Source organism: Neomonachus schauinslandi, chromosome 14 (genome assembly GCF_002201575.2).
Source record: "Neomonachus schauinslandi chromosome 14, ASM220157v2, whole genome shotgun sequence".
NCBI lineage: Eukaryota > Metazoa > Chordata > Mammalia > Carnivora > Phocidae > Neomonachus > Neomonachus schauinslandi.
Genome location: NC_058416.1, coordinates 48602030 through 48617188, shown reverse-complemented (window position 1 = coordinate 48617188; position 15159 = coordinate 48602030). Strand labels below are relative to the sequence as shown.

At 42.3% G+C, this 15159-nt stretch overlaps 1 protein-coding gene across 2 annotated transcripts in view; it reads left to right on the top strand.

Moving 5' to 3' along the window:
* The window catches only part of GATA6 (GATA binding protein 6), a 29504-nt gene extending 24782 nt beyond the window's left edge, over nucleotides 1–4722 (top strand). For both annotated transcript variants that reach the window (XM_021686249.1, XM_044921109.1), the window contains one exon: nucleotides 4166–4722. In XM_021686249.1, coding sequence (XP_021541924.1) covers nucleotides 4166–4333 — 168 coding nt within the window. In that variant the 3' untranslated portion in view covers nucleotides 4334–4722. The remainder of the gene's footprint in view (nucleotides 1–4165) is intronic.
* Nucleotides 4723–15159: the final 10437 nt, after the last annotated feature.

Genomic DNA, 15159 nt, shown 5'->3' with positions numbered 1-15159 from the left:
GCCTTCTACGGAGTGTACCAGAATATAGCCCTGCCGCCCGTGGATGAGGGGACTGGGGTTATCATGGTCTCATCAGATATCATCACTATGATCTCATTATGTATCATTACATAAACATTTTTATTTTTTATTCAGGTATGACTGATACACAAAAAAGCTGTACATTGCAGTATTTCATGTTTAAATAGTGTATCCCCAATTACAAACAAGGTTCTTAACAGCGTTGGCATAAGCACTTGTTCCATCTTTTCCTCAGAAAGCCAGATGTTGCTTTTGATTTCAAATGAGCCGAGGTGAGTCACTCATGTAATTTGGGGTTTGCCTGCCCTTTGGCGCAGGAGTCTTGGTCTGCCGTATAGCTTAACAACATTTTTGACTGAACAAAGAAGACAATAGGTAGTTGAGTTGGTAGCTTTTGGAGTTACTGCTCAAGGGTTAAGAATAATGTTCAAGGTACTAGGATTTCTTCAATGTAGTTTATTTGAAGAAGGCCCATGAACCTTTTGAAGGGCTAAGGAAGCACCTTGGTTTTTTTGTTTTGTTTTGTTTTTTTGTTTTTGTTCTGAAGAGTTGTCAGAAACAATTAGAAGGTCATTGCTGAGGTAGATGGTTTTCACTTAGCTCTGAATTTAGTTCCACTTCTCCCACTAAGTGATGGGTTGTAACTCACCTGGTGAAGGGCAGACTTGGGGAGATTAAATTAGGTCTATGCTCCTTAACAAGCATAATAAAATAACTAATAGTGGTGTATACTGGTATCGTCCTTCCTGTTGTCAGATACTGTTGGAAATGCTTTATGTATGTTAATGAATTTTAGGGGTGCCTGGGTGGCTCAGTCGGTTAAGCATCGGCTCCGGATTTCGGCTCAGGTCATGATCTTGGCGGGGGGTGGGGGGGGTCCTGGGATCAAGCCTTGCTTTGGGCTCTGTGCTCAGCGCAGAGTCAACTTGTCCTTCTCCCTCTGCCCGTCCCCCTGTTTGTTCTCTTTCTCTCCCTAAAATAAAATCTTTTAAAAAAATTTGCATTTTTCTAGGTGAGGAACCTGAGGCATAGAGAGTTTTCAGTCTGGCCTTCTAGTTTGCCTCTCCCACATTGTCTCCTTGCCTCCTTTGCTTATCCTTCTGTTTCAGAAGGCCTCTGATATGTCCTACATGCCTCCCATGCTGCAAACCCTTTCCTCACCAGTATCTTTACCGTGGCGAAGCATCATGCTGATCCTTTACGAGCACTGAATCATCAAACCCTACCTGATGGGTGACGTGAAGGCGAGTTTACCCAGGAGGAGGCTTGGAGAGGTGACCTTACTCAGTAGGTGGCTGAACCAGAGTAGTGCTTGGAAGTCTGCTTGCGGCCCATCCCCCCAGGAATCCTTTCCGTCTTGATTCCTTTTTTGATCTATTGCTCCACTCCATATCTCAGCCACTCATTTATCATTCATGATAGACAGTTGATCATTGTTACTTCCACGTGTGTATGTGGCCTAGGAGCTCATCCAGGGAGTGACTGTCTCTTTGGGGCTCATGGTCCCAGTGCCTGGCTCTCATAAGCACCTTGCTAATGTTTCCTGTTGCTGACTTGAGGTGGTGACTGACCCCTCTGCTATCTGAGCATGTCTGGCCAGGTGAGGTGGGCTGCTTCCTGGGCCAATTCAGGTACCCTTTTTGTTTCAGAAAATTAACACTTGCTGTGGTGAAGTCAGATTTAGTTTGATAAATGCACATGCGCTTTTTCTGGGACTAGGTAGATCAATATGAGATTGGATGTGACATAAATCATTTATAATTGCACTCACTTTTTTTAAAAATGTTTTATTTATTTATTCATGAGAGTCAGAGAGAGAGAGAGAGAGAGAGAGGCAGACGCAGAGGGAGAAGCAGGCTCCCCACCTAGCAGGGAGCCCGATGCAGGACTCGATCCCAGGACCCCGGGGTCATGACCTGAGCCGAAGGCAGACGCTTAACCATCTGAGCCACCCAGGTGCCCTGCACTCACTCTTTTTATTAGTAGTATGGTAGCTCCTTTCTCAAATGAGTCCTTTTGTAATTGAATATCACCCTTTGTTTATTTCTTTGGGGGATAAATCTGGGTCTATGTTGAGTTTGCTCACAGTGGAGTTTCTGGAATTAATGGCTATTGTTAATTACCATATTTATGGGTAACCAAATCATCACTTTGGTGTGTTTGACAGGATTATTTCAGCCATTTCAAAATCTGTTTTTAAGTTTTAGGCATCTCAGTGACTTCATGAAATTTGCTTTTTTATGCACCCAGAGCCCTCAGTTTAGGTCTTGTGTTAATTTAAAAAGAAGTTGGAGTGTGGTGGTACTGTTGTGGCTGGATTTTTACATACCCTCATTTTCACCCGGAAACAGAAGGATTGGTTACCTGTGATGAGGGGCTGGATTGGGAAGTTGGGATGGGCAGATAGGAATTCCCACAGTCAGACCTCCTAGAGCCCTCCTTCCAGCCTCATGCAGTTATCTTGAGGATGAGAGAGAAAAGCAGATGTTTTGTTCCAGAGAGAGCAGGACCACATTGATTCCAGGCCCCTGTGTGGAGCCAAGGGGGGCTCAGCGTGCCTTCCGTTCAGTTCAGCCTGTGTCTGGTGCCCCATGTTTCTCTGAAGTAGATGTCACATCAGCTCAGACAGACAAAGGGATGTTTTTGAAAAGCGCAAAACATTCTACTTGTGTCAAAAAGCAAATAGCCAGTAATTTATGGGACGAAACCCTGAAACCTAGGAAGAAATAAGAGACTCTGAGCTTTTTAGAAGGAAAAAACCATGATTTAAGTATGGAATCATGGCTAGATTTTTTTTTTTTAACTTTTAATTATTTTTAAAAAGCTTTTGTTTGTCAGAGACGGAGACAGAGAGCACAAGCAGGGGGAGCTGCAGGCAGAGGGAGAAGCAGACACCCCGCTGAGCAGGGAGCCTGATGTGGGGCCCCAGTCCCAGGACCCCAAGATCATGACCTGAGCCAAAGGCAGACGCTTCACCGGCTGAGCCACCCAGGCGCCCCTAGATCCTGTAACTTCTTAACCAAGCACAACATATTTATAAATCCTGAGGGAAACACCCGTGTGTTTCCTGTACCTGGCAGTGAGCACCGCGTGTTGCTGGAGAGAACGGTGGAATGTTCTGCAGGTTGGAGTTGTGGCCGATGCACATGTACGAGTGGAGTTCTGATACCAGAGGTGGCGTGTGCCCGAACTCAGATGCTCCAGGAAGACGTGTTATTTTTGACATGTTGGAGCTTCTTTAACCTCCGGGGGCACTGTGTGTGGACGGCCACTGTGTCTCTGGGTGTCGTGCACGTCACTGACCCGTCCTCAGAGCCGCACCGAGCAGCCTGGGCATCATACTGGTCATGGCTAGGTTTTCTTTTTTTTAATTTTTTTTAAGTCAAAGGCAACTGTTTCCTCAAACTGTAGTCTGAACATGATTTTAGTTATTTTGGTTTGATTCTACTAAGTTATATCGTGTTTTCTATTTGGCCTTTCTCATTTGGATGGAAGGAAGGAATGAAATAAGAGAACAGTGATCTTCTGCTTCAACAAATGTTGCCACAACCACAGATACTGGATGTTAGCATTTTCTTTATAATGTGGCCTGCTCTCAAAATGGCCCGTTCTCCTTGCAAAGAATTAAAGATAAATGCGGTATATTAAAACCTGTGTACGCATGAGTTAATTTTCCCCGAAGTCGGTGCTCAAAAATTTCATTTCTTAGGTCTTACTGAGCTGTGTAGCTTTCCATCCTAGACTTCGGCATAAGTGCTCAGGTTGTGGCTCTGCTGTGTGTGTGTGTGTGGGGGGGCGGTGGCGCTCTGTGCTTTCTCTGGAAATGATGAGATTGTGTGGGCATCCTGAGACCCGTTTACCTGGGTGGTGTGGTTTGTTTCGCTGTCAGAGAGCTGGGAGTTGGGCCGGTCTTACAGACGGCCTTCGGCAGTTGCCCTTTCCTACCTTTGTCCAGCCGAGCAGCTTGCTGGGTGGTTGCTGCCGTGAGCTCTCAAGGGTGAGGCCACTGGCGCCGCACGGCCGGCCCCGCTGCCCACTGCCTTTGTCCCCAGGTGTTTTCCTTGCAGGAGAGTGCCGCCTGACAAATTTATCGATAACTGTCTCTCCCCTTCTCTCTTCCCTCTCTGTCCCTCTCTTCCGCCAGGCGGGCGCCTCAGTGATGTCTGGTGCGGGAGAGAGCACTAACCCCGAGAACAGCGAGCTCAAGTACTCAGGTCAAGATGGGTTGTACATAGGCGTCAGCCTGGCCTCGCCGGCCGAAGTCACATCCTCGGTGAGACAGGATTCCTGGTGCGCCCTTGCCCTGGCCTGAGCCTGCTGCCAGGGAGCAGGAGGGCGCGCGGCCCGCGGGGATTTTTGTCAAGCTGGCCACACCAGGGCGAGTATGCTGACGGAACATTCCTCTGATGCGTGATTTCCGTGCCTTTATTTTGAAAGAGATGTATTTCCTGAGAGGCCTGCTCTGCCTTCACCCTGCCCCTATCTCTGAAGAGCCAGAGAGGAGATGGAGAACTTCCAGGGAAGGGCCAGTGCAGCCCACAGCATGTCGCCTCCTCCCCGGCCACGGTCCTTTCCAGCCAGCCAACCTGCCTCTGGGCCCGCCAGGGGATCTGATGTCCGCCGTGCCACTTCCAGAAAGCGGGACTAGGACCAGGGCCTTGCCCGCTAAGGAATATTGAGAGAGATTTTTTTTTTTTTTTTTTAAAAAGGCTTTATGTGTATTGCCCCAAATCATGTGCTTCTTCTGATCGGTTTTGGTTGTTCCAGAATTTCTTTGTACCTTTTCCACACCTGACTTTCACCTGCTTTCATGGAGAAGACCATTTGGTACACACCTCTGGAGGCTGAGTCAGGACTGTGACTCAGTTGGCAAGACTGCATTATGACTGTAACGTACACTGTGACTGACGTTTCTCAAAGTGCATATTGTGTGACTGATCTGAAGTCAGTCGGGTTTTGTAAACAGGGTAGCAAACAAGATGTTTTTCTTCCATGTAAACAATAATTTTTTTTTAAAAAGTGCAATTTGCGTTGCAGCAATCAGTGTTAAATCATTTGCATAAGATTTAACAACATTTTTTATAATGAATGTAAACATTTTAACTTAATGGTACTTAAATAATTTAAAAGAAGAAAATGTTAACTTAGACATTCTTATACTTCTTTTACAACCGCATCCCATTTCTATATTTCCAATTGTGTGAAAGAAAAATATTTCAAGAACAAATCTTCTCTCAGGAAAATTGCCTTTATCCATCTGTTAAGGATTTTTATACAAGAACACCAGTATCCCCTCTTTATTTTACTGTGGAATGCGTGCTGGAAAAATTGCAACAAAACTTTACTACCTAACAGGTAACATTTGTAAATACTGTAGGCATCTGTACACACTACGATGAAGTCTATAGTGTGACTAACCCACAGGCAGGTTGGTTTACATTAATTTTTTTTTTTAAATGGGATGTCGTATGGAAACCTATTTTCACCAAAGTTTTAAAAATAAAAAGGGTATTGTTTCGTCTTCTGTACAGTGAGTTCCTTCCCTTTTAGTTTCATTTGGATACTGTATGTGGCTGGAGATGTTCATATAAAACAAATGCATGTGATGTTTGTAAATTGCCTTTTGGCTTTCCTTTCAATGAATTGTTCTTTTGGAGCTGCTTTATACCTTGGTTTATTTGAAGTTGGCACATGGAGTTATCACCTTCAGTTTGCATTGGGGACACTTTTTATAAGTGAAAAGGACCCAGTATTCTGTGACAGTATCTGAGATTATAAGCATTCTGTGTAGGGCTAATCCTTGAAAACATTTAAATTAAGAGTCCAGAGTTTCTTTCCCTCTGAATGAAGTATACTCCCAGAAACAGAACAGTTTTCCTTTCTAGTTCCTTCTTTGCAAAGTGCCACCAAGTCTCCCAGCTCATCTGAGGTTGAAGTCCTTAACACTCACCAGAAGGTAGGAAATGATCTGAACAGTCTCTGTGGATTTCAGAAAACCAGGAGACTGTTTCACAACACAATGGTGGCATTTCATTTTGGATCCCGAAGTGTGGGACATTTTTTGCTTCTTTGATTATCAGTCATTCTAGGGGGCCAGTCTGAGTCTTCCAAGAGAGGGGAAGTCTTGCTTTGTGGTGGGTAGTATTGCAAGTAAGACTCAGAGCTGGGGGGCGGTATATGGGTCTGGGGAAGCCACTGAGTCCCACATATACCCTGATAACCATTAAGGTGGGCTAGAACCATGGTCTGGGTGTGGACTCAGACTGCTAGGCTTCGGGTCCCTGCTCTGCATGCACGAGCTCTGTGACCTTGGGCAAGTGTGTTGACTTTGAGGTAAGGTGGCAGGAGCTCTTATCACATGGGTGTTCTGAATGCCTTACTCCCTGTGGGGTATTCAGAAGTTTATGGTCTGTGAGGGTCTGGTGTCCCTTGACTCACTTGCACTTTGTGAACAAGGCTGGGGTGAGTGAAATGAGGGATTCTCCCAGCCCAGGGGGTGGCCGAGTTGGAGGGAGGGAGCACACGAGAGACACCAGTCTGAGTTTGGCTGACTATTTTAAAAGAAAAGGGTTAGTCTGACAGCAGAAGAAAATTGTTACCCCAATTTTTTTCCCTCCTTCCTCTTCCAGTTCTCGTTACTTTGAGTGCTTTCTGGTGGGTTGGGAGTTTGTTAGAGTTAATACAATTTGGTGGGAAAATGAATTTTTCTTATTGGGGCTTCCGAATAATCTTTTCTGGGGATGGTCTCGGATATTGCTCCTTCCGAATAATCTTTTCTGGGGATGGTCTCGGATATTGCTCCTTCCAAACCCAAGACACCACTGAGTTGCTAAAGCTTTTTTTTTTTTAAGAACACAAAAGGGAAAGAATTCAAGCTTCCATAAAATAAAGTACAAGGGGCAAGAATGAGGGGAACGGGGCTTCTTGTATCTAGCCTGTCCTAACACCATGAGCTCTCCTACACTAGGCCTTTCAATGCTAACTTTCTCACCTGTGATGTATAAACAAGTTTGATAATTTGTTCCAAATACATGATCTCAGCACTGCTCCCCCAAAGTGTGACCTACAAAAAACAAGTCATATCTCAAAAGGGGGAGTGCATTTAAATAGATGGTGCATCTCAGCTTCAAGAGTCCTCAGACCCATTACCGTGGGTTGCAGAATTTGTCACCCATGGCTGATTTTAGGCCACCTTACATAATTGAAGGCTCTGTCTGGGGTCTCTCTTCGGGGTCACTTTGTGGTGTTTCCTGGTGCCTATGGGAGGGTCAGGAAAGCAAAGGGAGCCGTTCATTTCCCCCCTGCAAGTAAATTAACTTCTTGCTCATGGGAAATGTTTTCCTCAGTCCTTGGAATAATTTCAGATCATAGATTAGCTGCTGGGAGGGCAATACAGCAAGTCTTTGGTGGCTATGCCAGATTTCAGGCTGCTTTTAATTCGGGGCAGTGTGGTAGCTTGGTGCTTTCAATTCTACGTACTGGCATTTTCCATGGGGTCTTCAGATCCTATGACTCTGAGAAGGAAATAATTGTGTAGGCAAGGCCAGGTCGGGGAGCCGGATCAAACATTCATTCAGGGTAAGGCAGCTCTTGCTAATTAAAATGCGTTTTGTTTCTGGGTTGAAATACCAAGTCAGCTTGGCACCTGTTGTTTGGAAACTCTAAGGGGCAGTCAGGTATGAATTTGATTATTTTAAATGAGAAACATCAGTACATTTGCTAGACCAAATCTTTCAAAACAGGGTCTGTGGTAAAAACTCGGTACCTATAGCTCTGGCTACTTGAGGCATTCGAGATGGATTTTGTGTGGCTGAACCTTCAGCTGCAATGAAAGCAGACCCCTCGGGTTGTGGTGCCTGGAGGTGGGTGGGGGCTAGGGGGTGCGGGACAAGGTGGTAGCCAGCTGTAGGACCTGCAGAGGAAAAGAGTCCTATGGTGTCTATGACTGGTTCAAATGTCAAATATTAGGAGGCTGAAAGCCTAAGTAAGTTCACAGGGGCTCTGGATAAAGTAAATTATGGTTGATACTTAACGCACAGCTTCTAAAGGAAAGTTAGGATGTGGCAGGTACACGTTGAACCCCTGAGTTAGACGTTTGAGCAAGCGACCATGCTCCCACCAAGTACTGCGGCATCTCCCAATCTGCACCCGAGAACTGGTGGGTCAGCTGGTCTGTGCTGTGCTTCCCCACTCGGGAGCCCGCCCAGGGAGGTGACTGCTCACACTATTCTAATTAAAGAGATACTTTGCTTGGAAGCTTTTTTTTTTTTTTGCTTGTTTTTAAAGAATGGGCATTTAAAAGATGGCTTAAATATAGCAGAGATGAAATAATGTTTTAATTGGTGGAAGGGCTTATATTTCAGTCATCGGTGGTTCCCTGTGGTAAGATAATCATCTCGATATCCCTTCACTTTGGGGCAAGGCATTTCCTCTCTCTGGACCTCCGTCTCCGAAGCAGCCATAAAATGCAGAAATCAGGCAGTGTGGCTGCTCAGAGGTCCCTCCCATCTGCATTTGCTGCCCACGGGCCAAGGTGCAGATTCAATGCAGAGGTGATGGTGTGTCTGTGGGAAGCTGGTGGAGTTGGACTCCCCTTCTAGCTCTCCTCTGGTACCCTTACCAGCTCATCCTGCTGCCTTAGGGCACAGAGGGTGAGAATCCTGGTCATATTCATGAACACAGGGGCTTTGTAAGAGGTGCTGCCCCACCCCCTCATGCCAAACCTGCTTGGTCTGGGGCCCCTGATACAAAACTTATACAGCGATACGGACCCAGACCGGAAAATGGAAACGTCTGGCAGCTGAGCCGTCCACAGAACAAGGAAAAAACAGCTTTGCTTTGCTTGGCCCATTGCTTCGATATCTTGTAGTTGGTTTTTTATTTCTTGGAAACAATCAACTTTTCATTGTTTGCCTTCTGTGTCTTCTCTTCAGCCATCGAGTTTTCCTCCCTGTCTCTCTACCCCTTCCCCAGGTTTTACCTCTGTTTTTGTGAATTCTCTTCCTTTAACACTCCAAGACTGGTCTGAAATAGCAAATATTTATCTAGCACTGACTACATACCAGTTTCTATACAAAGCGTTGCACATATGTCGATTTATATCATGAATGAAGTGGTGCTATCCCCATTTTACAGATGTGTCTGCAGAGGCACAGAAAAGTAACTTGCCCAAGGTTACATAGTGGCACAGCTAGGATTTGAGCCCGGGCAGTCCTGCTCCAAAGCACCTGCTCTTAATCTCGCCATCATATTGTCTTTTCATCTTGATTTAAAGGGGAAGAAATTGGAGAATGCAGAAGGGAAGCCAGAATTGCCTGAGACTTGAGGCTAGGTCCTTCCTCTCTCCCCCAGCATCTCAGAAATAGGTAATTGTGATCTGCAATACAGGTATGCCTTATTAAAGACACCTAGTTAAATGTATGTGTTTCTTCCAATGACAAGTTTCTTTAGAACACGGAAGGTAGGGTGTAGTTGTTAGCCGTAAAGGAAGGGCAGGAGTTTGCAGGTATTGTGCGGAGTGTGAGCAATTTACTTGTCGTCTTTACATGGAACTCCAAGTGAGGCTTGTTATGCCCTTACCTGGCACAAAAGATGAGGCTAAAGCATTTTGCAAAGTGTAAAAAGCTGGTAAAATTATTAGTAGCGGTTAAAACTGAACATGAGAGAACAAGGAATGCATCATTGTGGTGTCAAATCTTTCTATGCTTGGTTGTGCCAAGGAATTTTTTTCAGAAAAACTTGTGCAAGATGTTGGCAGTGGTGTCTTAGGCTTTATCTTTTTAAATAAGTGTTCATTAGTGCTTACATCATTGTTGCTATTATTACTTTGATAAGTGTACATTACTAATGATGCTCTCTGTCAGGGTTCTCAGACTTCTATTTGCATGAGAATCATGCATAGTGTTTGTTAAAATTGCACAGCCCCTGACTCCTTCCCCAAAGAATCTGATTCTGCAGGTCCCATGTAAGGCTGAAGAATGTGCATTTTTTGGCCTTGCATTAATTAAAATTTCTTGAATAGTACAAAACTCAAAAGTTATAAATTGGAATACAGTGAAAAACAATTGCCCTTCTTACCCCTATTCCCCAGCCACTCTGTTCTTCTCCCAGATGTAACTTCTTATTTCTTGTATTGATTATACGCATTGACTATCGGTGCATACACAAGCATATACAAGTATATATACTCATTTTTTTTTTTTTTACACACCTGGTAGCATACTACACACGTTGCATTTTGCTTTTTTCACTTAGTATGTCTGGGTAGTTCATTATTTAATAAGTGCCTTACTGAAGAACATTTGTTTCCCATCTTCTGCTATTTGAGCAATGCTGCAATTATTATCCCGTATCTGTGTCATTTCACTCATATGCAAATATACCTATGAAGTGAGTTTCTAGAATTGGCATTACTGAGTCAAGGGGTATCTCTACTATTAATTTTGATAGCTTGGCCAAATTGGTCTTACAGAGGTTGGTTCCATTTGCACTCCCACAGGCAATGTACAAGAGTGCATGTTTTCCCTTAGCCAAACATGTTTGTTACCAAACATTCTGATTTTTGTCATTTTTGCATCTCTTAGTTTTGTTTTGCATTTATCTTATTGTGAATGAGGTTGAACATTTTTTCCAATGATTAAGAGCCATGTGTGTAGTTCCATTTATGTGAACTCTTTGCCCGATTCTGTTCATATTCTTTACCTATTTTTTTCTATTGGGTTATTGGTTTCATTGATTTGAGAAGCTCTTTGCATATGAAGGACATTAGCCTTTTGTCTGAAATATACTTTAAAGATATTTATTCCTGGTTTTTCGTTTGACTTTGTTTATACTTTTAAAAAATCATGATCTTTTCTTTTTTAAAGGTATTTCAGTTTATCAATCTTGTCTTTTATGGCTTTGGAGTTTTGTGTAATATTTAGGAAAGCCTTCTTCACTGTTAAGATTTTTTTTTAATCCCATGTTTTCTTCTAGTACTTCATGGTTTTGCTTTTGAGGTTTACATTTTGTTTCCATCTGGAATTTTTGTTTTTGGTGGTTGTAATATGTGTAGTATATATTTAACCTTATGTTTTTCCAAATGGGAACCGAATTGTCCCAGCATCATTTCTTAATAATCCATTTATCTCCCACTGATTCAAAATGGGAATTAAAAAAATATGTAGATTCTCATATGTATATGTATTCTTGTATAAATTCTTATGTGGATATATATAATATAAATTTTTATATATATTTGGCTCTATTTCTGGATTTTTGTATTCTGTATCAGTGATCTGTTTGTTCATGCTTTGATCCCAAATTGCTTTGACTGTTCAATATACTTAGAGGGCTAACCCCTTCTCATTAATCTTTTAAAAAATGAGAACTTGATCACTATTTTCACTTTATTTTCCATACAAACTTTAGAATCGACTTGTGCAGTAAAAACACAAACAAAAAAAACCCTATTGGTATTTTTATTGGGATAATATTAAAATTTTGAATTAACTTAGGGAGAATTAATATATTTTGTTGACTTACCTTTTCATTTGTTTAGATATTTTTTTGCATCCCTCATTAGCATTTTAAACTTTTCATTTAGATCCTGTGCATGTTTCTATTTAAGTTTATCCCTAGGTGTTTCACACTTCCTGATGTTGGTCTTACTTTTCTAATTGGTTGTTACATACACTAAGTGTATATTAAGCTTGTTTCCCAGAATCATTCTGAATTTTCATATCTTCTTTCGACTGATTATCTGGTGTCTTCTGGGGGATCATGCAGTTTTCCGTTTGCACTGCTGATGGCTTGGGTGTTGGTGGGAAACCCTGCTCTTGGTGGTGTTTGAATAAGGAAATACATACCTTCTAATGTACTTGTTCAATTAAATCATGGATTCACTTAACTTTAGAAATGGAAGGACCTTCCTGAGGTCCAGCAGAGGAAACTGAGTCTTGAGGTTAAGTCCTACTGGTTAGTGTGGACCCTGGGTTTCCAGACTCCTGACTCAGTGGCCTTGGCTCTGGGCTAGGCTGAGAGGTCACTAAAGGAAACTAAACTAGAGAACCGGACACTGTGAGCAAAAATTTGGCCTTTGGCAGAGGCTAGTAACTTCTACTACTCTGAGCATTGCTTCATTAATCAGTTTAGAAATTAACAAGGTACTGAGACTTGGGCCAATAGAGTTGTTCAAAGATTGCATATGTCCCCAAACACCAGCTCAGAGTTACCTCCAGGGAGTAGCACAAATGACCATTGGTCTCCAGTGAATCATCAGGCTGCGTTTGCTGGAATAAATGAAAGCATTGTGAGAGCAGGAAATTAGGACAAACACCTACACTTGCTAACCCAAACAGCTTCCCTTTCTGAGCCCCCGGAGATCACTTATCACCAAATGGACAGATACACTCTGCGAAGTTTTTGTAGGCCTCACAGCTTGTAAATAAGAGACTGCATTCTTTATGCTCCCTTCTTGTTGAATCTGGCAGAGGGAGGATCTCTGGCTCCAATCAGCTGGGCAATGACCAGTAGCTAGGCTGGCTGAGAGTGATGACTCCAGTCAAACGAACTTTGTAAACCCTGTGTATTACATTTTGAGGACACAAGCCATCTTATTCATGGAAAAGGATGTTGGGAGCATCTGCTGTGTATTATCTATAAGACATACTGAATACCAGTTGGTCTGTGGGGAACACACTGGCGTAGATTACATAATATTTAACATTTCTATAACTCTTATCTTCCCTTTACTCTTTCTTACACACTTATTATTCCTTATATACTTTTACCAGAAATGTCTTTTTGTTTATTCTGTTCTTCCATTTACATTTTGTTGACTACTTGGGTTTACAACAAACATTTCTGATACTTTGATACTACTAGATTCATGGGTAAAATTTTTAGTTGAGTCCTTCCAGGAGAAATTCCTAGATGGTGCCTCCTTTCCTTTCCAAATGAGTGAGAGGTTCTTTTATTATGGAACTGACCAGAGAAGGCCTTTGGTTAGTGGCTGTATCTTTTATTGGGGCAGTGGAGGTAGCTGCTCCTCAGTTCAGCCTTCCTTCCTCGACCTCTTTAAAGCATTTGACATTGTGGCCGGCTCCATTTTCCCTGAAACCTCCCCTTTTGACTTGTCATGATGTTATAAATAAATCAGGATTGTGATGAAGTGGGAAGGACTGTGGACTTTGGAGTCATGCAATCATGAGTTTTAATCCTGGCTCCACACACCAGCTCTGTGGCTTGACCACGTTGCTTGAACTCTCCAGGTTGCAGTGTTCAGTGTTCAACAAAAAGGAGAGCGATATTACCACTTCATGGCCCTGTCATCAGCCTTGAAGCCTCACTCAGCTTGAGCTTTGTGGAGGGAGGAGCCGCGTATGTAACTCTGGGCATGGTTCTACTATAGTGCATTTATGAGATAGACACTGATTTAGTTGCTTTTTATTTCCCATGTGCAGCCTAGAAGAACCTCATTCATTCATTCACCATCTATCAGTCAAGGTTCTCCAGAGAAACAGAACCATATACGTATTATGTACATGTACATATATATGTACTTTTATATGTGTATTTGCATGTGCATGTATATGTATCTCTATGTGTGTATATTACCTTCTCTACTCTCTCTCTCTCTCTCCCTCCCTTTAAGGAATTGGCTCATGCAGTGATTGTGGGGGATAGCAAGTCTGAGATCCATAAGGCAGGCCAGCAAGCTGGTAGCTCAGTTTAAGAGTTGATGTTGGCTCAACACCCATTTATGATAAAAACTCTCAACTAAGCAGGTATAGAAGGAATGTACCACAACAAAATAAAGGCCGTGTATGACAAGCCCTCAGCTAACATCACACTGAGCAGTGAAAAGCTGAAAGCTTCTCCTTCCAAGGTCAGGAATAAGACAGGGATGCCCACTCTTGACCATTTTTATTCACCGTAGTATTGGAAGTCCTATCCAGAGCAATTATATAAGAAAAAGAAATAAAAGTCACCCAGGTTGGAAAGGAAAAAGTAAAACTCATTATTTTCAGATGACATGATACATATAGAAAACCCTAATGACTCCATCGAAAAACTAATAAACGAATTCAGTAAAGTTGCAGGATACAAAATCAATACACAAAAATCTGTTGTTTCTTATACACTAATAAGAAACTATCAGGAAGAGAAATTAGGGAAGCCATCCCATTTATAATTGCATCAAAAAGAATAAAATACTTAGGAATAAATTGAATCAAGGAGGTGAAAGACCTGTGTATTGAAAACTACAAGACATAAATGAAATTGAAGAAGACACAAATGAACATCTCTTACTCATGGAGTGGAAGAATCAATGTTGTTAAAATGTCTATTTACTCAAAGCAATCAACAGATTTGGTGCAGTTGCCATCAAAATTCTAAGGGCATTTTTCACAGAAATAAAACAATCCTAAAATTTGTGTAGAACCATGAAAGACCCAAATAGCCAAAGCAATCTTGGGAAGGAAGAAAGCTGGAGGCATCATGAGCCCTGATTTTAAACTATATTACAAAACTATAGTAATTAAAACAGTGTGATATTGGCAGAAAAGCACATAGATCGATGGAACAGGATAGAGAGCCTAGTAATAAACCCGCACATACATGGTCAATTAATTTACAAAGAAGGGGCCAAGAACATATAATGGGAAAAGGTCAGTCTCTTCAGTAAATGGTGTTGGGAAAACTGGACCACTATCTGACACCATACACAAAAATGAACTCAAAATAAAGACTTGAATATAAGAACTGAAACCGTAAAACTCCTAAAAAAAAAACCCCCAAAAACATAGGTGGTAAGCTCCTTGACATAGGTGTTGGTGATGATTTTTTGAATCTAACACCAAAATCAAAGACACAAAAATGAAGATACATCAAAAACTAAGAAGCCTCTGCACGGCAAAGGAAGCCCTCAAACAAAATGAAAAAGCAACCTACTGACTGGGAGAAAATATTTGCTAATCATATCTCTGATAAGGGGCTAATATCCAAAATATATGAAGAACCCATACAACTCAGCAGCAATAGAACAACAGATCCAATTAAAAATTAGGCAGATCTGAATAAACATTTTTCCAAAGAAGACCTACAGATGGCCAACGTGCCCATGTAAAGGTGCTCAGCAGCACTAGTCATGAGGGA